This window comes from Bipolaris victoriae (assembly GCF_000527765.1).
Source record: "Bipolaris victoriae FI3 unplaced genomic scaffold scaffold_7, whole genome shotgun sequence".
Lineage (NCBI taxonomy): Eukaryota > Fungi > Ascomycota > Dothideomycetes > Pleosporales > Pleosporaceae > Bipolaris > Bipolaris victoriae.
The window spans coordinates 108772-135820 of record NW_014575385.1 but is presented as its reverse complement, the minus strand read 5'-3'; the positions used below and the strand labels follow the sequence as shown (position 1 = coordinate 135820).

The window sequence follows — 27049 nt, the reverse complement described above, 5'->3', positions numbered from 1 at the left end:
GGGGCAATGAATGAAGAGAACGACTATGCAACAATGAAGACGAGCAAACCGGTGCCAGCCCGATTAATTATGCCTTTTGGACTATGACTGGTAGTAAAATGAAGGAAGGTGAGAGGAGATGGGGACGCGCATAGTAAACTCTCGCGTCGAAGATGGGCGTCTCAGGCGTAGAAAAGGACAGGGGCCCCGTCTGCGTGCTGAGTGGTCAGACGTCGGAATACATGAAGCGTTTGACATGACGACCAGGCAAAGAGTGGCCTGTCACAGCTGAGGATGTGGAACTGCGCGGATCATCCATGTCCGCATAGAAGCGTTTGAGATGACAGGATGGTCGCGGGCCCCACCGGGACGCGGGGCGGTATCGATACTGGGAAGAAGGACGATCAGCGGCGGCACATTGAGCATTGCAACCGCGAGCAAACGGCAATTTGCGTGCCTCGTTGTTGGGCGCACTTGATGCGCCTCATTCATAACGGTCGACATGGATGCAGCAGGCGCATTGTCGTTGAACCGTCAGCAGCACGGAGGGCGACACATGGCTGCCGGGGACGATGCGGCGCATTGGCAACGTCTAACAGCCTAAGGGGCTTTCCTCCTGCCAGATCCTGACACCCCGGGTCTGGCTGTGCACGTGATGTGTACACGACGCGTTTCAGTCCTCCCAAAGAGCAGCCTCGGGGTCGATTGAGAAACTGTGCCTGACACTGGCTTTGCCCCATCACTGCGCAGGCATGCCTGACGTACTACCTGTGGCTCCCGGGCCCACACTGTCGCCGTTGTTCGCCCGAAAACCCGTCCAAGTAGAAGCGCGTGCTTTGACCACGAGCAAGTAAGACGACGGCGATGATGATGACGATGATGTGTCTTACAAATTATGGGCCGGGCGAGCCTTGCATGTGCTCGACCACAGCGGATAGATTGAGTGGCTGCGCGTAGGCCCTGCTAGCTTAATACGACAGCCCTTCATACTCTGGACGACCAAGTCTAGTCCAATAGATGGAGAAACGGACGGCATGGACATGAGTTCACGAAACATTGTAGGGCTGATTTCAAGTATAGTATCAATGGGTTTCCATTGCTCCGTCGTGTCACCATAAAGCCGCTGTTCCGATTAGGAAGAGCCGTTATGCTAGGTCGTCCATATATGAACATGCCTAAGTATAGATCTCCCACCCCTTTTCTACTGCATACAAAGTCCAATGCTCTGCGTCCAAACGCTACACAGGATCCGCATCCAATTCGGTAGACGTCTGATGGTGTAAAATACAAACGCTCCCATGCGCCATCGCTAATGACTGATCGCTCTCAAAAAAAAAGCCGACCGGTTTGTAAAAACAAAAAAACAGTACATGTACAAGAAAAAGATGTGTAGGGTATCGGTCCATCACTGGAAAAAGTAAAGTAAAAACATTAGGACGAGTGTGATCGTAGGCGTAAGTGATACGCTTGTTGTAGGTGCGGCGCTTTTGATGGGAGCAGCCGTGACATCGAGGAAATTAGTGCCACACCCTATTGAGATTTGGTGTGCGGCCGAAGCATACGTTTTTGCAAGGGGCTGCGAGGCATTGTTGCTGTAAGATGCGAACACACCCATTGCTGACTTGAGGCATGAATTGCACGTTGGCCGTGATCCAGCTGGAAGCTCCTGTCCAACTGGCAGGTAGTATGGGTACGCGTCGCCAGGAGATGTCGTGTTGGTGACGGCACTTGCAAAGCAGTAGTTCCCGTCTTTGCCGTGCAGGCAACTTGCCTGGTATGACGGCAAGTAAGCAACCAGGCCATTGTAAGCCTGTATCACCATGGGATTGTCACTATCGTAGTCTGCTTTGCATGCGTCGGCCAGAAGGATTTCCGTGGCATATTTGTCCATGATGGGCTTGCATTGAGACGCGTTGGCCCCGCAAGTCGCGTCGAGGGTCTGAGTAATGCGAAGGGTGGATTTGGAGGCATCGAAGAAACTGCTGGATGTCTGCAGGCGGTCAGATTCTCGCTCAAACACAGAAGCACAGACTCAATTACCTGTAGTAGCAACGAGAACGGATGGCAGTTTTTGAAATCCTCGTTTTGGCGCATGTTGTTTAGAAACTTTGCACAGGCATTGGTAAAGTTGTTGGATAGGGCAGAATCAAAGGCCGCGGGAACGGAGAAATCGCCACTGGAGGCATTGGGATCGGTGCCGAGGGCTCGTTTGGATGGCGGGGATGAGCGGATGGCATCGTGGTGGCCCTGTAGAGGAGGCATCAATCGCGGCGCCTTTGAGTGGTGGGTAAGATGAGGGTGCAGCGCCGATCCAAGGTCGTCTTCCACGAACAGCACTGATCGATCACCATGGGCTCTGGTTGCGAGTGCGGGAGCAGCCAGGGAACTACAGGATAGAAATGCAACGAGCAGCAGGAGCAGCGCGCGGGCAGAGCCGAGCCTTGGTGCCAGGCGCTGATATATGGGCACACAGCGCCAGCGGTTCTCGGGTTTCTTGTGGAGGGTTTGCAGGGGGGAATGGTGCGACGGGATCGCTAGTGATTCGGGAGTACGAGCAGATTGGGAATCCATTTTAATAGATGGGCGGGCGATCCGATATTTAATATCCAGGGAATTGCAGCAACTTCATGCAGCCCATGGCCGTCTCTTGTTTGGATAATGCCGGCCAGACGACTCGCACACGCACGCGGCTGACGGCCTGCGCAAGTATGTCTGTCCTTTGGTTTCGATGTTTCGCTCCGGGTACCTGCAGCAGCAGCCCAAGTGTCGGACGCTTTTTTAGCGGGTCGCCAGGGGTTGTCAACGGCGATGGAGGAAAAAAGCAAAGATTGACAAGCAGTTGGTGCGACTGGGTCGTAGGTGTCGATCGTTGTCCAAACAGCCGTTAATAAAACAGTCTTGCAGCATCCAGAAGACGGTCAGGCACGGGAGCAGCCAGCCCTTATGATGATTGCCATGGCAAGTGGGAATTATTGCACGCCACGCCCCCATGGCGGACCTGCTAACTTGCGCCACGCATCTGTCCCGCTGCCCTGCGGGACCTTTGGATTTGACTGCTGGCAGCCGGCTATGATAGGCCGGGAATCCATCGGTCAGTGCATTGCAATATCCAGTAACCAGCCCGGACGGTGTTCTGGCCAGAAAAACGGGACGCCCTCATTCTTGCGTGGCCGAGACCCAATACGGCCCGCCAAGCCCCTTCACCCTTGCATGGCAATAGAACTTAGTATTTGGTCCACCACTTGCGCATAACTTGACTCCCCAACCACTGATGGACGACGGCTGTTGCAGTCAGACTCTTAGCCTCTCGCCCCCGGCCCATAGTACAATATCGCAGAAGCTGCTGGAAAGAGACTTGCACCAACTCTGCCCTCGATCCTACTTCCATGCCATCCTTAACACGTCGACTTATTACCATCGCTATTATTGACAGCATGCTTTAGCGCTAGCCTCGCCATCGGCCGTCCAAGCAGAGATCTCGCCATTGTCCTGTCCTGTCATCCAACACTCTATATACACCATATCGCCAAGCCAATAAGCCACTCCGCACACACGCCCCTTTCTGCTCCATGCCGTCATGTCCGCTCGACCTATCTCTACCACTACCTCCCAAGCCCACACCGTATACTCGCTTCAGCTGTCCACCACCACTCTGCAAAATCAAGCTGAGCTACCAGACTAGCCCACCATTACTCTCTCCAACTCGTCATGTAGACAGCCACAGGAGGCCTGGTGGTCAGCACGCTTACCCGTAATTCCATCTCGTCCTGGCCTGGCTGCTAAGGCTGCAGCGTGCACCTAGTCTGTCATCCTCCGTTTCTATCAGCATGCACCCGCTGCAGACTTTTCCACCCACCGTCAGTTCCCTGATCCGGCAAGGTTTTCTGCATCAAACCTGCCATCGCTTCCTTCTCTCTCGAATCCGTCAAGGGCTTTCAGGCCGCCATCCTTGTTGAACTCATAGTGCTCACTCTTCGGCTCTCCACAACAACAGCAAAATTGACACAGTCATTCCCGGCCGACCCGAACCACGTTGAAAAGTAATTAACATTCGACAAGGCATCTGAACCGAAGCGTGGCGAGCTTACAACGTCTTCGCCCACCTCGCTACCTACCCGCACTGTCATCGTAAATCGACCGATCGTCTGGAATCTGACTATGCCCCTCACTTGCAACATTCCAGCCTTAAATTCCTCATCCGTGTAATGATCTGTGCGCCATCTTGGTTCTCTCGTACTGGAACGCGTATGCTCATTAAAGCCTATTTGCACCCCTCTTTCAAGGAATCGCATCAGACAATCCAGAATTCTCCCCATGATACCTGAATCACATGTCAGCCAGGCAATGGATTTCAATACAGCACTTACATCTTGAATGCTGGCTCCCACACAGTGACGGCTTTTCTAGACACGTGTCCATTGGCAAGCGTGGGTGGTTCGAGGAAAAAGTGCTTGTCTGCTGAACACTCCAATACCCTGCCATACAAGGTGTCGTCCTCGAGGAACTTCTCAAACCCGCTCACAACAATGGATACAGGTGTTAAACTGCGACCCGTCAATCAATCATTCTGATACAGTACATATACCCACCATTCTGCCGATACGGCATCAACCAACCCCTGCGGTAAAATGGCCGTTTGCACAATGCCTGACACTTTCAGCTCTTTTGCTCGGACCAGAGGATGTTTGGGCTATACTCACCAGGGCATACTGCATTGATCTGGATGTTCTCTTTCTACCATTTGTCAGTACAAACTCCATGACCCTGGTCTGCTCGTGAAACCCACGGCTTTCAGTATGCGTGCCGTTGCCCGTACAAAGTTGACAACAGCGGCTTTGGCTCCATCATACTCTGGAAAAGATTCATGGGGAACAATCCCAGCAACACTGGCCGTAGCGATGATTTTACCGCCGGCTACTTTGTTCTTGCGGAAGAAGTGGATTGCTAACTGTGTACCGTACACAACGCCTTTGTAGTCTACATCGGTGCATACCAGATCTGGTTTCGGTGGGATTCTCTCACAGTTAGTGAAAAAGAGTGGATATCACAATGAGGTCTTACTTGTCGGATCCGCGGTGCTCGAAAATGAAGATTGAGCTACACTATTTCAGCATTGATTGAAGCACGTCTCCAGCAGAACATGCCTCTTGTCAACGATGCCGGCATTGGCGCACAACGCATCTATTCTCCCATAGCGATCCCACACCTGCTGGAACATCTCGGCCTGACTTCTTCAGTCAGCATTCGTGTCGGTCAACCTGCAAATGTGCACACCTATCATAGTCTGCCACATTGCACTTGTGGAAACTGGCAGCACCACCCAGTTCTTCAGCAAGTTCCCTGTTCTCTTGAATATCCGCAATGGCTACCTTCCATCCCTTCTCTACAAGTCCCCGGGATATCCCCATCCCCATGCCACTGTTACCCCCTGTAACAATAGCGACCCGGTGTTCAACACCCATGTCTTATCAACGTGCACGGCTTGGTAGAATAGTTCGACAAGGGAATCCTCGCTACAAGAAGGTTGCAATTTGAGGTCAACAACTCCATTACAAACGCACAAGTCGCCGCCTCTTTAACGCTACCGGGGTTGGGGGGTCCGGTGAGGGGTTGTTAGCAATGCGCGCTATTTCCCGGTTCATTGGTGCCACTACACCCGGATCCCGCAGGGTCAGCTCTGCTGGCTTTGCGCCGCTCGCCTCTTATTAGTCAACCTACGTATACACAATATGTTAGTATGATGCCCCTATTCCGTCCTTTGGGCTGCTATTCCTAGAGAAAACCCCTTGCTTTGTTGAGTCTGGTCTTGACTATCAATTACATGACTATCACAGAGCTCTAGGAAGAGCATTTCAAGACGCAATCACCACGTTCAATCTTTCTCAGAGTCAAATCTTTTTTTCTACTTACGATATAGCATTCTTGTATCGTTTTGATGATACACACGGTATAACCCCAGCACTTGTAATCACTATCAATAAGGTGTGGATAATGTTTTCCGTCAATCATCCGTTAGCAGTTGTCAAATTCCTTTTGCCATGTACTGCAGGCATCCCCGATATTGCCCGGTTACAAGAAAAAGCAAAATCTAAACTTCATCCGCACGTTGTTCAACCTGGTAGGTGGGATGTTTGCAATAAACATGAAGCAGATCCTTCAAGCAGCGCAATGATCCCGAATTCCAAACTTCTGGTACATGTCACCCCGATGCCGGATCTCAACATGTCATAGATTAGTAGCCCGATTATGAGATCATATACAGTTTGCAGTTGATGAGTATCTAAAATGCCTCTCTCCACATAGCGTGGGAGCCAAGTATTGCGGGGCTGCGGGATCATTTCCTCGGCTGTTGCTGGGAGATTACACCGTACGTGCACTGTCTGCGGTATTACAGGATCTGCGAACCACGCGAATGAATATCAGCAAAATAATCAGCAACCGTGATAGTGAGTGAATTTGCAAACAAAATGTTTACTACAAAAAGGTAAGATCAATGTGGGTCAACAAGCAAAGCACAGTTCCAAATAGTGTTATAGTAACCCTGTCTTAAAAGCCCAACATCACAGCACTAAAGATTACTTTGCAGAACCACCCTTCATTGTAACCATGGCATCAAGCGTTGTAACGCAAATTGTAATAAGTCGTTTCCACAAAAAGAAAGGGAGTTCAGATCTTGGGGTGATGCGTGTAATCAAGCGCTACTCCCAATTCGGAAATACACGTAGACGCGCGCCATTTCAACATGGACTCGTTCGATGCGGATCGACCGGCCCTACACGTCTAGAAGGGGAAGTACGGAGCCATTTTTGCGCCGAACCTTATACCAATCCAGCCTTTGTGTTGCAGCGGAGAAAAGTTGAAGCACGAACGTGTTCGACGGACTTTCTAATTGCTGACGGTGCATGCGATGACGTTACGCAACACATGTTACCCTCTTGGGCCTACAGAAGTGTTATTACCTAGGCGTGTCAGCACAAAATAATCTTAATCAAGTTCGGCTCTTTTGCACCGCAATCAACCCAGCCATCACCGCAATTTCAACACGGCTTGTAGTATACGACTTTAGCTATGGCGACCAAATCACTTGTACGGCTTCCTGTTGCCGATAGATGGACACAGCTACTAACCGATCACGCAGTACCTCGTCGCGCTCGCAGTGATAGGGCCTTATCTCTACGACCGCGGTGTCACCTTCTCGGGCATGTTCGCCAACCGACCGGGGAAATTCGAGAACCTTAATCTGTTCAAAGAGCACCAAGTAAAGTTTGCCCAGCGGATGCGAAATTGCGAAGATGTCTTGATTGAGGAGGGTATGGGTGTTGCTTTCGTGAGTTGCAACCCAGGAAGGGACCAATGGAATACCGTCATGGTAAGAATAACCCCAGCGGGCAATCTCTCAAGGGAGGGAGGCTGGCCAGAACATTCGAATGACCGATTTCGAATAAGTAGTTGATTTGAAAGTTACGCAGGGCACATTTGCGCCGCCTCGCACAAAGAGCAGCGACCAAGACGACGCACACATCTGGCTCTACGACTACTCCACGCCCAACCTTCCCGATTCCGCAGCTCTCAAACCCCTCACCCTCGTCTCCTACCCCTACCCCTCAGACTTCCACCCCTTAGGCATCGAATTCGACGCCCAAACCTCCACCCTCTACGTAATCAACCACTCCCGGCACTCAGGCAACACCCTCGACCTCTTCCAAATCTCCCCGAAAAATGCCTCTGCAACGTACATCAAGACGCTCACGCACCCCCTGCTCCACACCCCAAACTCGATCCACAGCCTCGGAGACGGCAAGCTGCTCATGACAAACGACCACTACATCGGCGCACTAACATCCCCCCTCCTCTCCAAAATCGAGACTTTTTCTGCCGCTCCCGGCGGCAGTATCGTCTACGTTGATACCCACGACCCCCCGCAAAGCAAAAAGCTAGCGCACGTAGCATTTGCAAATGGTATTACTATGCTCAACTCAACCACCGTGGCGGTGGCGTCGACTTCCAAACCTGCAATCTACCTCTACACATTCGATGAAGAAAACGTAGAGTTGAAGCTGCTAAAGCAGATCCGGCTCCCCTTCATGGTCGACAACATTGCTGTCGATTCTGCAGGCAAGTTGCTGATGGCGGGGCACCCGTTTGCGCTAGGCCTCATGGTTGTGAGTAAGGCGAGGGCCAAGTGCGATGAGCAGGGTGCAGAGGAGCAGAGGAAGGCGTGTGAGTGTACGACGTCGAGTTGGGCGGCCGAGTGGAGTGAGGAGGAGGGTGTCAAGACGTTGTATAAGAATGATGGAGGGGAGTTTTGTAGTAGTTCGACTTTTGCGAGGGATGCGAGGAGGAATGTTAGTATTGTCACCGGGTTGTATGAGAGGGGCTTGTTGGTGGCAAGGGGCTGAGGAGGTTGGTGATGCGCTGGTCGTTGAGGAAAGTGGGTCGAGGTAGGTGGTTGGTATGCAAGGTTTTGGTGAATACTTTGAGCTATATCTGATTGTAGCTCATCCCAGCTTGCTGAGAGTTTGATGATAAGGATGCTTGGTGGTCATGCAGTCACGAATAGCCTAAACTTGGGAAGAGAGTTTATGCTTTAAAAATTAAACATAAAAGGAGACTCATGAACGTAGCGATTAAATCAAGGTTGGGACTTGAAATGAACTCCAACAACCAAAAAGTCATTGCATTATTCATGCCAAACGTCACTACGTACCATCAAACCCTACACAGTCTCCCATTCTGAGTCTGCACGCCCTGCTCCCCATCCTCGACCTTCCACCTCTCACTTCCCACAGCAGTAGTAGCATAAAACACATCATTCGGATCCCACTTTTGCTTCATCTCGCTGAGTCTAGGGTAGTACCCACCATAGAACGATTCCTGCCAGTCCTCCTCATCAACATGCGCCTCATTCAAGTACGTACCGCCGCCCTCAGAAACAGGTGAGATATCGCGCCAAGGCTGCAGGATATTCTCCTGGAGATCTTTGCTAGCGATGGCGAGAGCTTCTGGCGTAGAGTGATCCAGAGACTTGTTGGTCGAAGTAACCATGAACATGCCGCATTCGCGCCACGCCGGGTGCACTGCGTTGTTGGTATTTGCGTACTTTTTTGGGGCCTTGTGGTATCCGAGGAGATGCTTGCCGGCAGATACGTGCTCCTTGATGAGTGCAAACGTCTGGTTGAATTTCTCTTGGAAGTTGCGCTTGGGGATGATTCGGCTGCCTGCCATGGAGTCGTCTCGTCCGATGGGGAAGGGGTTTACTCCCCATGTGGCTTGGTAGGCTGAGTAGAATGAGCTGTGTGATTTGGCGACGTGGGGCTGGGTGAGGGTGATGTTCTTGGCGTCTAGGTAGTCGAAGAAAGGCTTGACGACTTTGTTGTATGATTCCAAAGTGTGGTTCGGGGCGAAGATGTATCGTGCGCTGAGGAATGGAGCTGGAGTGTTGCCCATGATGAAGAAGGAATAGAGGCCTGTCTCGGCCCAGTCCAGGAAAAACTCGTAGTATTTCTCGATGCCATCCCAGAATGCTTCAAGACTGTTGTTTGAAGCGTCAAGGTAGAAGCTCGAACCGACCACGTTCAATTTAGGGTGTGCCCGAATAATGACTGACGTTACAATGGCGAATGTACCGCCGCCACCACCTCTTAGTGCCCAGAAAAGATCCGGGTTTGATTCTTCTGATACGGTAATAAAACGTCCATCGGCAGTGACGACTTGGAAAGCCACGACGTGATCAGCTGCCATGCCGTAGATGCCGGCTAACGGGTTTTGTCCTCCTCCTGTGATCATACCGCCAGCATAACCGACACTCTGAAAACAGTTAGTACGCAATTCTAGAATCGTCATTGCAACCACGTACCCAAGATACAGCCCCTAGTACCGTCACGCCATGTTTTTCTGCAGCCTCATACACATGTCTGACGAGGACACCAGCAGAGAGCTTAAATGCGGGTCCTGAATAGCCAGGTCCCTCGTAGTCTTGAATGAAGTCAATCTTATTCATATTGTGCATCCATAAGCTGAGAGCACCAGCACCAGTCGACTTTCCCAAAAAGCAATGCCCAGTATTCTTGATAATGAGACGAAGGTTGGCGACTCGAGCAAAGTTGACAGCAAGTTGGATTTGTGCCACGTTTGTTACCTTCACTGAGTATTCTGGAAAGCCGCCTAAAGTGCAGGATTTATCATTGGTATCATTCTTTGGTATGCAAGTTCTGCCTTGGTAGATAGGCCACATGTCTATGGATTGCGGATCAAGTCAGCGGGAAATTGAAAATTCAGTTTGAGTGATTTTGGCCTTACTGGATGTTGGGTCATCTGTATGAAAGTATGCGTTGGTCCAGTTTGTTGAAACATCTGCACACCGTGCGGGGTCTTTCTTCCCCCATATAGAATCGTAGCACGATGCTGCAACTGGCTTGGTCGGAATCAATGCTCCGCCGAGAAGAGCATTGAAGACATCCCAGATGGGTTTCTTAGGCCATGTTGCGTCTCCAGGAAAAGTCCTGCAAGCTGCAGAAGCAGCCCGTCGCACGTGTGCAGGGTTGGCAATACCGCTGTTGTCGAATGCAAAGTACTCAGCGTATTTGGCAGTAGCTTTGTCGGAGGCAAGCCGATCGATCACTGCATCGGTAAGCTGAAGAGTTTCAGCCTCCTGCAGCGCCGCGCCTGCAGGTGCAGTGGCATGAACGGAGGTGGCTGCTGGTTCGAGATCAAGGGATGGGGAAGGTTGAGACAGGATAACCACTGGTGAGAAAGCCAAGAGGATGCACGTGGCTACCCAGTGTGGTGGTGCCATGGCGAAATGATCGAGATCTGAATACGATATGATGGTGGTTGAGATGGTTAAGAGAACAAATAGTACTTGACTTTTTTATCTGTTTCTTTCAACCGGCCAGATACCATGCGCTCAAAGGATTTCCATTGCAGGTAAACCCGTGAAACATGCACGCATACTCTAGAATTCGGCAAGTCCTTCAGTTGACTAGAACATTGCCGAACGAAGGCAAAACGGCGGAGCAAGAGATGCAGCCTTGCACAGGGACCACGGGAAGAAAGCGGTAGTAAGTCGGAAGATAGCATAGCTTAATTAGACAGCATACACACGTCGATCCCAACCTTCAGTTCTTCCAAGATGGAATTGGTTCGCCACAACTGGCGGTGGTTGCTATCCAATCAAGACAGTCGTCGCTGTAGGAAGAGCAGACCCGAGGAGCAGTGTGCATGCATTGATGCAAGCGCTGACGGATTCTCTGATTGTCCAATGCGACCTTCCAATAAGAGACTACCCGCTTAAGAATATTGGCAGCTTGGCACACCACATGTTGAAAGGCACATGGCGTGAGAAACTGCAGTACTGTGGCGCGGTTCTGAACATAGATTCCCTGGTCGTTGTCCACATCAACGTGGAGACAGCTGGAGTAACTTTAGAACTGTTCAGAGAACTTCATCAAGGCCCTTTATTTTTTTTATTGTAGTGATTCCAGTGGCGACAACTGCAGATAGCCATTCTCAACTGTATGTGTAGATATCGTACCGTTCAAAGGAAGGTGTGTGGGGCTAGCGAAGCAGGGCAACAATTGATTTCAGCCTGTAGTAGAGGTCAGAGCATTAGAACTGCATTATAAGAGCAGCTTAGCGTTTTACAAAATAATTACGTTGTACAGAGATCAGCATTCATTACCATCGTAGCCACTTATCCTTCACTTCTGAGGCCCAGCTCAGACCGTAGTCGTGCAAGAGTCCACATTCCAATATAGTGTCTATCGTCACGTTAGATACAGAAGATCTCATCGTCGTCCAGTTGATGGCCAAAGACCAATTCTTAGTCGCCCGGATGGACGCATGTACATTTCTTTACCGGCTTTCTCTTCAACTCGTCGTACGTAGATTGTACCATCTCAAGTTCACAAAACGACATCGAGAAAACTACAACAGTAGAATTGGAATGTGAGTTACTAGATATGAAGCCGGGACCGGAATCGAAGAGGCCCGAACCAACATTGTTCTAAATATAATGACTGGCTGTGTGGATTCAGGAGAAACACGGCAAATGCCATCGGGTTGTAAATTAAGGCCAAGAGTTGTACTTAGTAATGCCTACTATATTGCTAAGGAAGCCGCGTGAAACGCCAGATACACGAGTAGTACGTAGATTTACAGCACGATCTTGCATATATGCAGCATTTTTGTCGTCCTTCCAACTCGTATCGACAATGAATACCGGTAGTAATAATGGGACGACAAAGTTTTCTGAAAAAACAAAAAACAGATATCAGCCTCCCCGGATTGTTGCTGACTTTCGTTACGACAACCCCCCAGTTTCGCCCAGACAGGCAAAGCGTAACGATGGCTGGTGGTGTGGGGCCAGCTTCCGCCCCGGTGACATCCACACCTCCCGCTACCAAATTCCAGCCAAGTCACGAGGCGCAAACATGACGCCGTAAAGCACCCTTTTTTTGTGTGATTTGCATGCCGCATCGAGACATAAGTCCGCAAACGGTTTCCGAAGATATTTTACGAGCGAGGGGACCCGATGGCATGGAAATGTCTCCACTGAAGCGTCCAAGCGACGATGCGGACCATGAGGATGGGCGTCGGCCAGCTCCACGCACGCCGAGGATTAGAGCTTGTGAGTCGAAAGGAGCCCCCCGACGACCCACACATACATACACGTCAAGTCGGCTGCCCCTAACTTTATTCTTTACTTACAATGAATAACAGGTGCAGAGTGCAAGAGACACAAGATCAAATGCGAGCCAGTAGACAATGAGACAAAATGCGCAAAGTGTCTGAGAAGCGGCACCGAATGCGTGCCGTACAACATGAACCAGCGCATTCTTGACGAAGATGTTGCGTAAATACACCCAGAAGATAGCCTCTGCATAAAGAGCATTTGAAGAGAATGGGAAGACTAATCAGTTGTTTCGCAGTTGGAAAGCAAAAGCATCCGCTGAAATGGCACGCATGCGCACAGCGGTGCAGCGTCTGCTCGCGCACAATAAACTCCCAGGCCTGGATAGCCCGCCAGAAGAATCGCCTCAGCCGCCATCAGGACAGACTGTGACTGTGACGCCGACTAATGTCATATCGGAGAGTGGCCACACTACGCTGTTGGTTCCTCCTCTGATGGATATGACGCGCGACAACTCTGTTGAACGCGATTCCGGCGAAGAGTCTGGCTTGGTGACGGCGCCCATGAGAAGTTTGTACGACCTGACGCGAATCCGGAACCTTCGGAGCAGCGCACGGTGGAAGCCCAACTCAAACTCTGTAGACGAGGACTTTATAGCTCAAGGCGTCGTATCCCTGCGGGAAGCTGAAGAGCTGTTCCAGCGATACATGCAAGATATGCGGTTGTATCTATGGGCTGGCGTGCTGTTTCCATACAACTCACTAAGTGCAGTGCGGCGCCACTCGACGCTGCTAACAGCAGCTGTCCTGACGATATCAGCACTGCACACGCCGGGACAGGATGAGGCGCTGCAAAAGTGCTACGGCATCTTTGTATCGCTAGTCTACAGTGCTACGCTCGCGCGGCCCCAGAATCTCGACGACATACGTGCCTTGGCGCTTGCTGCATTCTACGTCCCCAACCTAAGCTGGAAACTCGCCGGAATTGCAATTAGGAATGCGGTAGAAATGAATTTGCATATGTCTTACCAGAAGTTGATGCGGGGCCACGAGGATCAGCGGGATAACGTCAGGCTGTGGCTTACACTGTACGTGTGTGACCACCAATTCAGTATCGCGTATGGACGCCCGTCAATGGTGCACGACGACGTTGCAGTCAAGAATATTGAACGGTTCCTTGACAGCCCCAAGACCACGCCTGGCGATATTCGACTCGGAGCTCAAGTTACGCTCTTCAAGATCCTGACCGAAGCCTACGTTGTCTATGGCAGCGACCCAGAGCAACCACTTACCGAGCCCGACTTCCAGCAACTCCGCCTCTTCAACTTTGCCATTGAGCAGTGGCGCCTAGCATGGCAAGCAAAATCCGCAGATAGCCCCGCAATAGGCTCATACCCCTCAAAAGGAGTAGTCCTATACTACCACTTCGCCCGCTTCCAACTAAACTCCCTCGCCCTCCGAGCCCTCCCCCCTCCCAACGCCACAACATCCGAGTCCCTCTCCTACGACCGCCGCGAAGCCGCCAATATCGCCATCACCGCCGCCACAAGCACCCTAACCCTCATCTTCGAAGAACCAGACCTCCGCCGCGCCATGACCGCCGTCCCCATCTTCACCCACACCATGCTCGCCTTCAGCGCCACCTTCCTCCTCAAAATCGCAAAAACCTGGGGCGGCGTCGCCCAAGCCCAGTCCCCCGAATGGGCCACCGAACCCCTGGGTCTCGGTCTAAATTTCAACATCAACCAGGTCCTCTCGCTGTCCCGTCGCTCCGCCTCCTTTTTAGCAAAAGTAGCAGATACTCTGAATAAGAAACACATCACTCGGCATATCGTGCAGGGTATCAACGATCTACTGAAAAGAATTGATGTAGCGGCGGGCACGCCGTCGGCGAATACATCGCATAATTTCACGGCGCCGTCGCCGGCTACGTCGCAGATTTTCGATCCCGTCAAGGCGGCTACGCAGAGCCATGAGGTCAGTGCTGATCCGGTGAATGAGTACAACATGTATGACTTGATTGGGTCGTATGGGTTTGGGTTTGATGAGACGTTTTTGGGGCAAGGGGCACCGACGAATATGGGGTTTTGGCAAACGGAGCATTTTTGAAACCTTCCTTCCCTCCTTTCTTTCTTTTTCTTTGGGATAGAGAGAGATCTTGGTTTATGTATAGTGGCTTTTTTTGTAATAATCTTTTTTTTTTTGAGAGATTGGAAATGTTTTAATCATATACACTAGCCTGTCGGTTGGCTGTATTATTGATCTTTTTAACTAGATTGTTCCATGCGGCGCCATAGGCCGAGGAAGCCGCCTCCGATGACTTGCTGGCCGGCTTTGGGACGACATACCATGGCCCATTTTTCTTCCTCCTCCTTCTCCTTGTTTAGAGCTGCTTCGAGCTCGCCATCTCTGGCGGCTTGCTCGGTTTCCGAGTCTTGACTTCTATTGCGTGATGGGGCTGAAGTCTGCTCTGCACTTGACTTTTGCAAGGTTGCTCTTGGCTTTACGGCGCGGACATCCCATTCGCGAATCGTCCCTGCACCAAGTTCAACGACTTGTTCGAGTAGATATGGCAGCTTTTGCTCGCGGATTGCTTCGACACACTCGGCAATCTGGGTTATGCTGGGGTTGAAAACGGCGAGTAGACCGTTGACGTGCAAGACAGGAGCTACGTTGGGAAGATGGTGAGTTGGATTAGGAAGGTCGAGAAAGACGTGGCTCAGGAAGGGCTGCTGAGTTTTTCTCGTCGTTCTCTGCTTGGAGATCCATTCGGATACGTCTCCAACGTGAAAGTCGACATTTGCCGCATACATGCCGTGACGAAAGCCTTCGACAATCTTCTTTGCGTGCGCAGAATACTTGGGCGATACATCAAGCGTGTGTAGAATGGCGCGCCGACTTTGTTTCCACGACTCTAGATACGAGTGCTGGAGATCACTCACAGACTCGCCGAGATAGACGGCGTCTTCTGGACCGTCTTCGCTGCCACTATGAGCGGGCGCTCTCGGAATTGGGGGATTTGCGGCATGTATGGCTCGCGAAAGATGGAGGGTCAAGGCTCCATGGCCGGTACCAGCTTCGAGTATTTCAAGCGGCGGATCGGTGTTCAGGCCAGTAGAGGGCCTGTCTACGTTGATGTCGAACAGGGAGACGATGAGGTTTGCATCGGAGGGGTAGATCTAGGCGCATTGGCATTGGAGAAACAGATTGGGACTCTTAGAGTGAGGGGCACACACCGGAGTGACAAGACGGGGTGTAAGCCTGACATATTCGGCCAGTGTAGGATCATGGATGCGGTATGAGGCGCCTTTGCTGGATTGGATTATTTGGCGCGGCTGTCTGCCAATTATGTCGGCATGCTGGACGACGCCCAAATGCGTGCCTGTAGACTTAGAGGCTTGCAGCTTGACAAGACGACCATCGTGGGTATCCTTCTTCTCGCGCAAAAGCACCAGGTCGCCTTCTGCGCAATTGTGAGCGGCGTCGGGTCCGAGTGGCCGGAGGTCTTGCCTTTGAATGTGCGACGCAAGCCAGAGCCGCTTGTAAAGTGGCGAGCAGGCGTTTTCAAGGGAAGACGTTGCAGGAGGTGGAGGGGGGAACGTCGCATGGCTTTGTGCAAAAAGAAAGGCGCAGATGCGGCGCGGAGGTGAGGTCTTCTCCGCAATACCACTACTACCAAGCGAGACATGTATTCAGTGGCGCCCCAGCACGTGTGACTAGGAAGATGCTTGCTTAGCTTTGGTGCATCATACAGAAATGTAGTACATGCATATTTTGGTCTGAGATGCTTGTTCTGCTGGGAATGTTCTACCAAAAGTTATTCGTGTGCGTATCCAGTGCAGGTTTCTGGAATCGCCAGTCTTGCTGGCCCCTGTCATGTCATCGATCATCCCGAGAGTGCATCCCAGCAGCCTGGAGCCAAGCACCGTTGCCCGCATCCCACTCTCACCCACCAACACATCGCCTCTCTCAACTTGTTCGCCTGCGCATGCGCCCCTCCTTCTATATTTGTGCTTCAACATATCCGAATAAAGGCGCTGTACCATGGATATGAGTCCCACCTGCTGCCAAGCAACCCTCTCATAGACACATCTCTGGCTTCATGACCCTTCACTCGCACCCTCGACGGCCTCCACCATGACGCGCCGAATAGTAGGTACTTCAACACCCCACCACTTGGCTGTCTGCTCACCACCACAGGTCCGCACGGGCATCCAGCTCGTCATCCTCACCATTCTCCTTTCCCTTACAGTCTTCTTCCTCGACAACCGCTACCGAGTCCTCCCCCAGTCCGTCCACAGCCACCTGCCTCTCCACCACGATGGCCTCGTCATCACCGATATTACCGTGCAGACATGCTCGACAATCAACCCACTGTCCAAGTGTATGCTCGACCAAAAGATATGGCACCGCATAGAAAAGGACCTCTACCTTAACAAGGGTTGGGTTGGCAGGGCATATGTACACGTCAAGCGGAAGAGGGAAGAGGAGCTAGGCGCCGACGACAAGGTCATAATCGATGTTCGCACAGGCAAACTCGACCCTTCCATTGGCGAAAAGGCGCAAGCATCTGAAAAATGGGAGTCGAGACCGGCAGGAGTCTGGATCAAGAGATCGCTCAAGCGCCATGCCAGCGACTCCAAAAAGGCTGTAACAGCCGTCGACATCTTGTTTGGCGACGATGCCGTAGAGCCTCGACCTGGTTGGGCCTTGGTCAAGAATGGTCCGCTGCACTTGGACAGCCCCAAGGACAGCGCAGAGCCGCGCCTCACCATACGGCGCGGTCGAGCCGTCAAGCTTGAGAAGCCGATACCAAAGATTAGAAAGGATGGCAAATTCAAGATTATGCAGATATCCGACTTGCATCTCAGCACTGGTCTCGGCAAGTGCAGAGATGAAGAGCCCAAAGGCGCAAATGGCGGACACTGCGATGCTGATCCTAGAACAATCGAGTTTGTCGAGCGGGTGCTCGACGACGAGAAGCCCGACATGGTTGTCTTGTCTGGCGACCAGATCAACGGAGACACAGCCCCAGATGTTCAAAGCGTGAGATAATCTCCCTGCTATACTCATCATGTACAATACTGACACTACTGCAGGCCATGTTCAAGATTGTGGATCCCCTTGCTGAGCGCAAGATACCCTACGCCGCCATCTTCGGTAACCACGACGATGAAGGCACCCTCTCGCGCCACGCACAAATGGATCTCTACGACTCTCTACCCTATTCCGTCAGCGAACCAGGCACCAACACGATTGATGGCGTCGGCAACTACTTTGTCGAGATTCAAGCGCACAGCAGCAAGCACTCGGCCCTAACCCTCTGGTTCCTCGACACGCACTCGTACTCGCCCGACGAAACGCACTACCGAGGCTACGACTGGATCAAGCCCAACCAAATCGAATGGTTCAAAACCACGGCCGAAGGCCTCAAGGAAGCGCACCGCCACTACACGCACAAGCACCTCGACATGGCCTTTATCCACATCCCCCTTCCTGAATACGGCGACCGCGATAATGATCGTGTGGGTAACTGGACCGAACCCATCACCGCCCCCGCCTTCAATACACACTTTAAAGACGCCCTCGTCGAATTCAACATCAAATCCGTGTCGTGCGGCCACGACCACGTAAACGACTACTGCTCCCTCGCCAAGGACCCTACCACCGGCGAACCTCAAATCTGGATGTGCTATGCCGGCGGTAGTGGATTTGGCGGATATGGCGGCTACAACCATTTCCACCGCCGTCTCCGCGTGTTTGAAATCGATACGAATCAAGCGCGCATTGTGACGTGGAAGAGGCTCGAATATGGGGATTTGGATAAGAAGCTGGACCTGCAGATTATTGTGGATTCCGGGCGTGTTATGCCGATTCAGGTGGTGAACGAGGAGTGAAGTGGTATACACCATTTGTTATCGTTTTTTTTCTCTCTTGTCTTGAGAAAATGCGGGGGTGATACTAGGGAGAGGGAGGTGTTTTGGGCATGGATGGGATTATTCATACATGGCTTGATTGCATTTGTGAGAAATGGATTCAAAATGGGACCTTTTTTTTTCTCTTCGTCTCCTCTTGTTGTTTCTCGAGGGGAAAATGTAATGTCTTGTTTATACAATGATGTTCATGTTTGAGATGTTTGGGTTAAGAAGGATGTAAGAGGGATTGAATGAACGGCAAAGGGGTAAGGAGATATCGACTTGTATGTTGCATAATCACCACTCTCAATCATCAACACGGTTTAAAAATCAAAGCACACCAACGGTTCAAGTATGTTTATCAAATTTCTTCATTTGTTTCTTCAATCTTCGACATCATTGTCATTGTCATTGTCATGCTTATGTTGGAGCGAACAATCATGTCTCTATAATAATTCTAATCTGCGCACTCCCCAAAACGATCACATCTCCTCGGGCGTGCAAAAGAAGAGAGAAGAATAAAAAACGAGGTGAGGGGTGCATACAGGATAATCCTCAAAGCATCCAAGACCAGGTGCAATACGACATTTTGCTCATAGATTTCCATCTCTTTTTGTCCACCCTCTTTCCTCTCCATTTACAAGAAGGAGTAAAGAACAACACACACCACACCCTCAATTCAGTCATCATCAACTTATGAGACCTGGACGAACTGACCCATGGCAGGGACACCATCGACAAGGACGTAGATGACATAAGGACCAGCAGGAGCAACGGCCTTGTTAGGAGGCATGGTGACGGTGATGCTCTGGGCAGTGGCGCCAGCCTTGAAGCCGGTGTTGTCGAGGAAGGCCATGCGGTGACCCATGTGGAGAGAGTGGGTAACGAATCCACCGTAGTAGAGGGTGACCTTGACTTGCTTGGCGTTGGCGGGAGCAGTGAACTTGATGTTGAAGGTCGTGTTGACCTTGAGCTGCTTGCTGGAGATCTGGACGTTGGAAGGACGGGTAGGGTTGCCCTGGAGGTAAGGAGGAGTGTAGATCTCGTTGCGGAACTCGGTGACGTAAGGGTTCTTAGCGTCAGGCGTGAGGATGGGCTGCTCAACGGGGTTGGAGCCGGAGATGAGCAAAGTACCGTCAAGGAGGAGAAGGGCAACACTGTGGTAGAGACGAGCAATGGTGGACTTGGGACCGGTGGTGAAGCGCTTGCCCTTGGGCTGGTTGGGGTCGTAGAGAAGGACCTCAAGAGCGGGATCGCGAGCAACACCGAAACCTTGAGCACCCTCCTGAGCACCGTTGACCCAGACGACGGTACCGTCGGGAAGAAGAGTACCTTCAACCATACCACGGCCCTCGGGCATAGAGTCCATCTCCCACTGTGGGTCGGCATCAAGAGGCCTGATGCGACCGCAGGAAGCGTCACCAGGAGCAGTAATGTCTTGGTAAGGACCACCACCGCAGATGATGATATCAGCGTTCCAGTTGTTGGCGCTGGACAGAGGAAGCATGACGGATCCACCAGTGTTGGGGTAGGTGCGGTAGGTACCGGGGAGGTCGGGCATCATGCGGACAACGGTGCCAGTCTCGACCTTGAAGATCTCAGCAGACTTGGAGACGGCGACGAAAACGTTGCCGTCCTTCAACAAGTGCATGAAGGGGTACATGTAGTAGGGCTGGTTCTTGCTGAGAATCTCCATGTTGTAGCTCTTGCCACGAGGAGTACCGTCGGCGTTGAGGATCTCGTAGGTAGGGTTGTTGTTCTCGGGCTTGCTGGGGTCGAGACCGTTCTTGGAGCCAGATGCGACGAAGATGGAGTCATCGGGCATGATCTGGACGGAGGCGTACCAGCGGGGAGTGTCGAGAAGCTGACCAGGCTCGACCCAGGCCTTTCCGTTCTTGGAAGCATCAGTGGAGGAGCGCTCGAGGTAACGGATACCCTTGAAACCATCGCCAACAGTAGGGTCAATGAAGTCAAGAGGAGCGTTTCCACCGAGGGAGACGAAGCGACCGTCAGCAAGGAAGATACCACCAGAGCAGAAGGCATTGGTCTTGTAGGCAAGGGGAACCAACTCGCCGGTGACGGGGTCCCACTCGGAGGAGTAGGCGTACTGGCCGTTGGGAAGCTTGAGCTCAGTGTAGTTCTCGACCTTGTCAAGGAAGACAACACGACCGTTGGGCATGAGACCAGCGTGCATAGCGGGAACACCGGATCGGCCCTTGAGGGCGATGCTTCCGGGCTTAGCAGCAACAGGCGCCGGGCTGGCACCAGGGGCGGGGACAGTAGGAGCCTGGTTGCAAGGACCGCTCTGGCAACCTTCACCACAGTGAGAGGTTGTGTTACCACAGTAGCCGTACATGCTGCAGCAGCTGCCCTGGGCCCAGCTTCCGCAAACAGTGTTGCCGAACTTGGCACCGCAGCTTCCATCAGTAGTGGGGATTCCATTGGGGTTGCTGGGGGTGGTTGGCTTTCCCATTACAGGCTCGCCAGAAGTGGTGGTCGAGGGAGGGCGGGTAGCGGTGGCGGCAGTAGGCTTAGGATCGTTTTGAGCAGTGCCGTCCTTGCAACCGTTCTGGCAGCCATTGGCCTTGAGGCAGTGACCGTCGGTGCTACCGCAGTATCCGTACTCAGAGCAGCAGCCACCGTAAGCGCCCTTGGCATCGCAGGTAGCGCCGCCAAAGTCCTTTCCACAGCGGCCATCGTCCCTGACGGCAGAGTTGGCAGGGGTGGCAGCAGTAGAGGCCTTGGGGGCGTTGTCGCAACCAGATTGGCAGCCCGTTGAGCAGTGGGCTGCGGTGTTGCCACACCAGCCGTACTCGGAGCAGCAGGTGCCTGTGTAGACTGTGCTGTTGGGGTCGCAGAGCAAGTTGCCGTTTTGAGGACCGCACTTGCCATCCTGGGAGTACTTGTTGTTTTGCCTCTTTTCAGGGGCGAAAAGCAAAGTAGAGCGGGATGCAACCTTGGAGTAGGGACTGGCATCATCTGGAATACAACTGCATGTCGTTAGATGGGAAGTCGATGGAATGAGTGAATGTATGGACAAACTCACGTGTTGTTCTGTAGGCAGTGCTGGCCAGTCAAACACTTAGGGAAGGCGGCCGGGTCAGTGTAGTTGCAGGTGGGTTGGACCCAGAAGAAGTTGATGTTGGCCGAGGCCGCGCCAACGAGCAGGCCAAGGCCGTAAACCGAAGACCTCATGGTTGTGACTAGGCTAGAAGAGCGCGTGTAAGCCAATGCATCATCAGATAATTAGGTGGCCATGGAGACAGATGGCCAATGCAGAAAACATTGAGTCGCAGGCAGTGCATGAGGGGCCGTGCTGCAGTGGTTCGGGATGGACAGTGCAGTGGTCATGTGTGTATGTGATCAGAAGACATGCAATCTTCAAGACACATGACTTGTTTAGAAGGCAACACACAAATGCCCGATGATACCAAACATGTGCATGTGCCGTGAATCCGGGGAGGACAGGCAACCAACGTGTTTCGTGTAATGGGGGGAAGGAGAGAAAAGAAAGCACTTACATCGAAGCAGTCCAGAAGAATTAATAACAATTATTACGGGGATATGGTACCGGGACTGGTAGGATACACGGGTAGGACGCTGGAAACGAGTGACAGCTGTCCTGGGGGGAACGAATGTGGTTGACAAACGAAGGACGAGGTGGAGAGGATTGTAGGCGGGCAAGCGTGGGCTCAAGTAGCTGTGGAGGAAACGGGATATACGAGGCCAGGTGAGCTAGGTTTAGTCATGGGCTCGGCCGCGAGTGAGCCCCGGTCGGGCAACGACAGACAGGACGGGCCATCTGGAGGCGCGGGCCAATGACGGTATGGATGCAAGGTTGCCGTGCAGCCTTAAGGGGCCCGCGTCGTGGTTGGATCATGGCGGGGGGTGGGCGTGTGGGTTTTCTATTTCTGGGCGCAGGGATTGGCTGACGACGCCCACCGCAACGGAAAGCGGCAGCTGCTGCGCCGGCCAGACGACGCTCCTGTGGGGGAAGGGTAAGCAGCTTGTCCCTTTTGATTGCATTTGAGGTGACATGTCTATATCGAACCCCGACTGCGGTATTACAACAATAGCAATGCTTACTTACTTACTTAGTTGCTCCTTCGACGGGCGGGCGAGGCTGGCTGCTCGGCTGCAACGGCGGTGCGCTGTAACCAAGCCGGTCGGCTGCACTCAAGCCTTTCGCTTCCTAGCTAAGCTTCGCCCGCATGCAAAATGCAACTGCAGAAATTGCGCCTTGGGCCAATCACAGCAGCTTCCTCGCCACTGCCACTTCCCCTTCAGGCCTAGCGCCTCCAGCCTTACCCCTGACCAGAAACCTGCGAGCAACTCCAAGCCCTCCAAGACTTTGTACTACGTCCTGTTCGCATTGTCACTCACGTAACAGTAATGCCGTTGGCTTCGGCGCCGACATCCACTGTCCTGGACCAAGGCAAACAGTACCTGCAATTTGGCCATGCGCTGTCCTGTTGTGTGTGTGTGTGTGTGTGTGTGTGTGTGTGTGTGCTGTCCTGCTGCGCTGTCCCAACCCTTCACCTCCGCCAATTGCCGGATTCCAGCATGAACCACGACAATACCTCCGACTAGTGGCCTAAGCGGATCAAAATACAATAGTCTGCTGCCGCATATCCTACCTATACTCTGTAAGCTTAGTGACATGCGCCGCCTTCACCCGCTGGGCGATCGCGTCAGCACTATGATGCAAAGCCGGGCAGCCTCACGAGTTGGATCAGATGAAACTTCGTACCTGGGAAATTGGCCTTGGGCCCGCAAATTCCAACATGCAAACAATACACGCCTTGCCAAGTCCGGCCGCCTGCCAGCCCCACAGCTGTTTGATCTGTCCAGCCCTTTAGTTATTTCCATCCATGCTCCCAAAGACACATGGAAATTTGGCCGATGCCCCAGAATGCCCGAGGAGATGCTTCGGTGACGCTTCCATCGCGCCCTGCAGCTCCCCTCCCTGTCCTTGTTTGCCTTGGTTCGTGCTTTCACCCACTTCCTGTCTAAGTAGTCGCCTGATACCCGCCTGACAAAATAGTCTTGCTCCTCTTTCTCTCCTGTCTTGTAGGCACATGCTAAACAACTACACTACACTACACTACACTACACTACACACACACTTGCCCCGTGCCCCCCTTCACTTACCCTACCAAACTCTAGCAGCCACCCAGCCTAAATACTATCGGCCCGCCGCCGACCACCCGTCCACCAAAATGCCCGCTTACGCCAGCCCTTTTTTAAACCACCTTAAAGCACTTTAGGCGTCTGACATCCGCCCGCGCGTCCCCCGTATAAGCACTCTTCCTTCAAGCCACGCCCGACCCGTCCTTGCTATCCTATCTCTTTCTGGCCCAGCCACCACCAAACAGCCAACCGATTGCGCCTTCCCTCCCTTCCTCCGCGAAAAAAAAAAAGCTTGTTCGCGTGGCCTGGCTTGCGCCACATCAAACAATCGAATCAAACCCAATCCAGACACAAAACATTAACAAAACAATAACTCTTATGATCTAAAAAGCGTCGTGCATGCCCGCCTATCATCATGAATTCCCCGTTTTTTTTTGGGGGGGGGGGGGGGGGGCTCGTTTACTTACTTAGTATCGAAATTCGGAACAATACGAGAAACTAAATTATTTTCCCACCCAGGTGGGTCTACTTTTACCTCCTCCTTCTTCTTCTTCTTCTTCTTCTTCTTCTTCTTCTTCTTCTTCTTCTTCTTCTTCTCCTCTTTACCGGTTCCGCGTGTCGACCGTGTGTTCTCCGTCGCACTCCTACTCTTTTCGGCTTCGCGCGGCACCTTTTTTTTTCTTCTTCTTATCGCTTGCTGCGTTCGCTTAGCGGGGAGAAGGGAGGGAAGGGGCGGGTTGTAGATCCCCCCCTTGTATGCGGCGTTTTTTTATATAGTAAATATTGATCTTGTGATGTTGATGGGGGTGAGTTTGGCTTTTGCCCCCTTGTGTATACAAAATGCGCACATTGATGATGGTGGGCACATCCCGCTGTAACCTTTCAGTGACGATCGTATTCTTTTTTGTCGACATGATGTGCACAAACAAGTGAATGGATTTTTTGCCCTGACTCCTTTTTCCCATCGTATTCACCAACACGAGTCGGGCTTGTGTTCGCCCTTTCTCTTTGCAGCGTGCACAGAGTTCGGCGAGGCGGTAAACTCTAAAGACGCTCGAGATTGGGGCGAGGGGAACGTTGCATACTATAGTAAAGTTCAGGGGTGGGGGATATTACCTATCGAACACCCGTGCTTTTTCTACACCGTCAAAGGCAAATGATAATCCACGCGTCCCTCCCTTTCGTCTTGCTGAACACCTGGGGGGTTGGGTTACCTTGTTTGGCACTTTTAATCACATGATATCTCGTACTAAAACATCCCCCTGTTATTTGTAGCCCCCCATCCCCTCCCGCTTAATAGTTAAGAAGTATGTATATGTAATAACATCGACAATAATAAAGTAATAATAGTAATACAAGTTCCGAAACCAACCCCCAAGCCTGTGGTTAAGAGAAAAAAAAAAGAACACCTCTCTACTCCCTTCCAACACACCCCACTACACAATGAGGGTATATATCCAAGAAAGAGTATTCCCATCCCATCGTGTATCTCAGAAACGCCCATGACATAGGAAAAATAAAAGTAGCCCAAACCCCCCCCCCTCTACCCAGGACAAAGGGAAAGAAAGAAAAAAGCCCGAAGAACGGTAAAAGTAATCGTGTAACAAAAGAAAAAGAAGAAGAAGAAGGTGAAAGAAAAAAAGAGAAAGAGAGAAAGAAAGATAAGAAGAAAAGAGTCTCATCACTCAGCAGTACCACATCCACAACTCAACGCCCTCACAAACCCACTCGGCTTCTTCACCTTGTTATCGCGACTCGGTTCAACAAGCCGCTCAACACGCACACTCATACCACCCACAGACTCAACCCGACTCTGCTCCACGCGCTCGTCTCTACTCTTGCGCGCCATCGTCATCTTCTCCCGCGTCTCCTCGCCAGAGCTGTCGTATTGATCCATACTGGCTTTGGCGCCGCTGCCGCCACCACTACCACCGGCCCCGCCACCATTGCGGCTCCTTATCTTGCGGCGTCCCATCCACGACGATAGGCCCGGTCGCTCTTCTTCTTCGCCCTGTTCTTCTTCCTCGTCGCTGTCCCAGTCGTCCCATGCGCTCGTCGTGTTTTGCAGCGGGTACCCGAACCGATGCAGACTTGCTGGTGGCGTCGTCGTGGTTGACACCGTTTGGTAGAGCGTGCTGAATTCAGAGGGTGTGCCGCTGTCATTGCGTGCATGCGGATAGCGAGGCTTGGGTAGCATGGTTACGTTGGCTAGACTCGACCGCCGCGTCGAGTTCAGCGAGTGCGCGGTGCCTGGTGGGGATGTAGGTGTCATCGGAGGTGAGTTGGCCTGCGAGCGTGGCGTATGTGTTGATGGTGTGATTTGCAGTTGGAGACTTGGCTGCGTAGGTTCGCTGGGTGATTTCTTTCTGCGGCCTACGGATCCTGGCTGTGTTGACGAGGTGCGTGTCGAGGCGTCGGTCAGGTGTGCTGGTAGTGGACAGAATGATGCGCGCTTGGGTGAGGCATATGTTGGTGTGATGATTTCCTCTCTTGAAGGAATCTGGCAAAGGCCTGAAACCGCCATGTTGTGTTCAGAAGCACCCAGCGGTGTTGTAATCTCTTCATTACCAGGTGAAACCACGGTGCGTTTGAAGCAACCTTCGCACATACCAGAGGCGTATATGATGGGACGCCCGCAAAATTTACAACCAGATGTTGTAGTAGATGGAATCGTAGTTTGCGCCCGCTTAAACCTAAAATCAAAACTTGTTCGTGAAGTTGAGCAGTCGTCTCGTTCATGCGTTTCATGCATCAGTTCGTCTCTTTCTTTCGCCTTCTCAACAGCTAGTCTTTCATAGCCGTCCCATAACTCGGCTGTCTTGGATGGTGAACAGGGTGACCGAGGGCTCTCAGGGGCCGACGCTGCTCCTGGTGTAGGTGGGGACTGCTGTGGCGCATCCTTTGCCATTACTGAGGGGTCCATTTCCTGTGGTATAATCACGCACGAGAGAGAGGCAAGGTGATGGTAGATAGTAGGGCGAGAGGGATAGGCGGGAACCTATCAGTGCAGAAGATCCTTAACAAGAGACTCGGTTCTGAGCACAAGAAATGGTTGCACATGTTCAATGTGCCGGAGCCAAGAGGTGAGACACTTTGTTTATCAAGTATAATGGTCCCACCAAAACAAGCCACAATACCAGCCAATCCCGGAGATTGGGTTCCTCGGGAATAGTCTAGGGACAAGTTGTAGAAAGGTGTTACCCTGTACCGCCCCCACAACTCGGTTAGTGCTGTGCTCTATTGATGTTCCTTCGATGAATACGTAGCGCCCGTGATGTATCGAGGTGTCTTTGATCACTCAGGGTAAGATGCGATATGCCATGTTCAGTTTGCGTCCCGTAAAGAAGCCCAAGGCGTCATGTGTGGCCCAATGCAGCAGGATTCGGGGCAAGAAA

The 27049-nt window shown here is 52.1% G+C and overlaps 14 protein-coding genes across 14 annotated transcripts; 4 read left to right on the top strand and 10 right to left on the bottom strand.

Moving 5' to 3' along the window:
• Window positions 1-1384: 1384 nt before the first annotated feature.
• COCVIDRAFT_87319 (hypothetical protein) lies at window positions 1385-2241 on the bottom strand (the record flags this gene model as incomplete). Its single annotated transcript, XM_014705648.1, has 2 exons — window positions 1385-1969; window positions 2020-2241. The coding sequence occupies 2 exons, from the start codon at window positions 2239-2241 to the stop codon at window positions 1385-1387; spliced, it is 807 nt and encodes a 268-aa protein (XP_014561134.1).
• Window positions 2242-2513: 272 nt separating this feature from the next.
• On the bottom strand, window positions 2514-2822 carry COCVIDRAFT_87424 (hypothetical protein; the record flags this gene model as incomplete). Its single annotated transcript, XM_014705647.1, has 1 exon — window positions 2514-2822. A coding segment is annotated over one exon (309 nt), but the record flags the coding sequence as incomplete, so codon positions are not given.
• Window positions 2823-3402: 580 nt separating this feature from the next.
• COCVIDRAFT_33826 (hypothetical protein) lies at window positions 3403-3558 on the bottom strand (the record flags this gene model as incomplete). Its single annotated transcript, XM_014705646.1, has 1 exon — window positions 3403-3558. One exon carries the CDS (start codon window positions 3556-3558, stop codon window positions 3403-3405), a length of 156 nt encoding a protein of 51 aa, XP_014561132.1.
• A 699-nt stretch (window positions 3559-4257) lies between these two features.
• Window positions 4258-5441, bottom strand: COCVIDRAFT_33825 (hypothetical protein; the record flags this gene model as incomplete). The annotated part of the gene is made up of 8 exons (XM_014705645.1): window positions 4258-4300; window positions 4347-4523; window positions 4569-4626; window positions 4680-4713; window positions 4766-4994; window positions 5041-5076; window positions 5124-5207; window positions 5254-5441. 8 exons carry the CDS (start codon window positions 5439-5441, stop codon window positions 4258-4260), a joined length of 849 nt encoding a protein of 282 aa, XP_014561131.1.
• A 1606-nt stretch (window positions 5442-7047) lies between these two features.
• Window positions 7048-8378, top strand: COCVIDRAFT_33824 (hypothetical protein; the record flags this gene model as incomplete). The annotated part of the gene is made up of 3 exons (XM_014705644.1): window positions 7048-7065; window positions 7118-7348; window positions 7449-8378. The coding sequence occupies 3 exons, from the start codon at window positions 7048-7050 to the stop codon at window positions 8376-8378; spliced, it is 1179 nt and encodes a 392-aa protein (XP_014561130.1).
• A 310-nt stretch (window positions 8379-8688) lies between these two features.
• On the bottom strand, window positions 8689-10774 carry COCVIDRAFT_12200 (hypothetical protein; the record flags this gene model as incomplete). The annotated part of the gene is made up of 3 exons (XM_014705576.1): window positions 8689-9786; window positions 9836-10215; window positions 10279-10774. 3 exons carry the CDS (start codon window positions 10772-10774, stop codon window positions 8689-8691), a joined length of 1974 nt encoding a protein of 657 aa, XP_014561062.1.
• A 322-nt stretch (window positions 10775-11096) lies between these two features.
• Window positions 11097-11306, bottom strand: COCVIDRAFT_87372 (hypothetical protein; the record flags this gene model as incomplete). Its single annotated transcript, XM_014705643.1, has 1 exon — window positions 11097-11306. A coding segment is annotated over one exon (210 nt), but the record flags the coding sequence as incomplete, so codon positions are not given.
• A 1216-nt stretch (window positions 11307-12522) lies between these two features.
• COCVIDRAFT_87173 (hypothetical protein) lies at window positions 12523-14718 on the top strand (the record flags this gene model as incomplete). Its single annotated transcript, XM_014705642.1, has 3 exons — window positions 12523-12607; window positions 12700-12832; window positions 12909-14718. The coding sequence occupies 3 exons, from the start codon at window positions 12523-12525 to the stop codon at window positions 14716-14718; spliced, it is 2028 nt and encodes a 675-aa protein (XP_014561128.1).
• A 158-nt stretch (window positions 14719-14876) lies between these two features.
• On the bottom strand, window positions 14877-16380 carry COCVIDRAFT_33821 (hypothetical protein; the record flags this gene model as incomplete). The annotated part of the gene is made up of 3 exons (XM_014705641.1): window positions 14877-15788; window positions 15846-16069; window positions 16362-16380. The coding sequence occupies 3 exons, from the start codon at window positions 16378-16380 to the stop codon at window positions 14877-14879; spliced, it is 1155 nt and encodes a 384-aa protein (XP_014561127.1).
• Window positions 16381-16746: 366 nt separating this feature from the next.
• On the top strand, window positions 16747-18506 carry COCVIDRAFT_12197 (hypothetical protein; the record flags this gene model as incomplete). The annotated part of the gene is made up of 3 exons (XM_014705575.1): window positions 16747-16761; window positions 16810-17655; window positions 17709-18506. 3 exons carry the CDS (start codon window positions 16747-16749, stop codon window positions 18504-18506), a joined length of 1659 nt encoding a protein of 552 aa, XP_014561061.1.
• A 712-nt stretch (window positions 18507-19218) lies between these two features.
• On the bottom strand, window positions 19219-21719 carry COCVIDRAFT_87447 (carbohydrate-binding module family 18; the record flags this gene model as incomplete). Its single annotated transcript, XM_014705640.1, has 2 exons — window positions 19219-21514; window positions 21571-21719. The coding sequence occupies 2 exons, from the start codon at window positions 21717-21719 to the stop codon at window positions 19219-19221; spliced, it is 2445 nt and encodes an 814-aa protein (XP_014561126.1).
• A 1016-nt stretch (window positions 21720-22735) lies between these two features.
• On the top strand, window positions 22736-23122 carry COCVIDRAFT_87547 (hypothetical protein; the record flags this gene model as incomplete). Its single annotated transcript, XM_014705639.1, has 1 exon — window positions 22736-23122. The coding sequence occupies one exon, from the start codon at window positions 22736-22738 to the stop codon at window positions 23120-23122; it is 387 nt and encodes a 128-aa protein (XP_014561125.1).
• Window positions 23123-24030: 908 nt separating this feature from the next.
• On the bottom strand, window positions 24031-24568 carry COCVIDRAFT_12195 (hypothetical protein; the record flags this gene model as incomplete). The annotated part of the gene is made up of 3 exons (XM_014705574.1): window positions 24031-24037; window positions 24122-24405; window positions 24503-24568. 3 exons carry the CDS (start codon window positions 24566-24568, stop codon window positions 24031-24033), a joined length of 357 nt encoding a protein of 118 aa, XP_014561060.1.
• Window positions 24569-25335: 767 nt separating this feature from the next.
• Window positions 25336-26562, bottom strand: COCVIDRAFT_12194 (hypothetical protein; the record flags this gene model as incomplete). Its single annotated transcript, XM_014705573.1, has 1 exon — window positions 25336-26562. One exon carries the CDS (start codon window positions 26560-26562, stop codon window positions 25336-25338), a length of 1227 nt encoding a protein of 408 aa, XP_014561059.1.
• Between the last annotated feature and the right edge of the window lie 487 nt (window positions 26563-27049).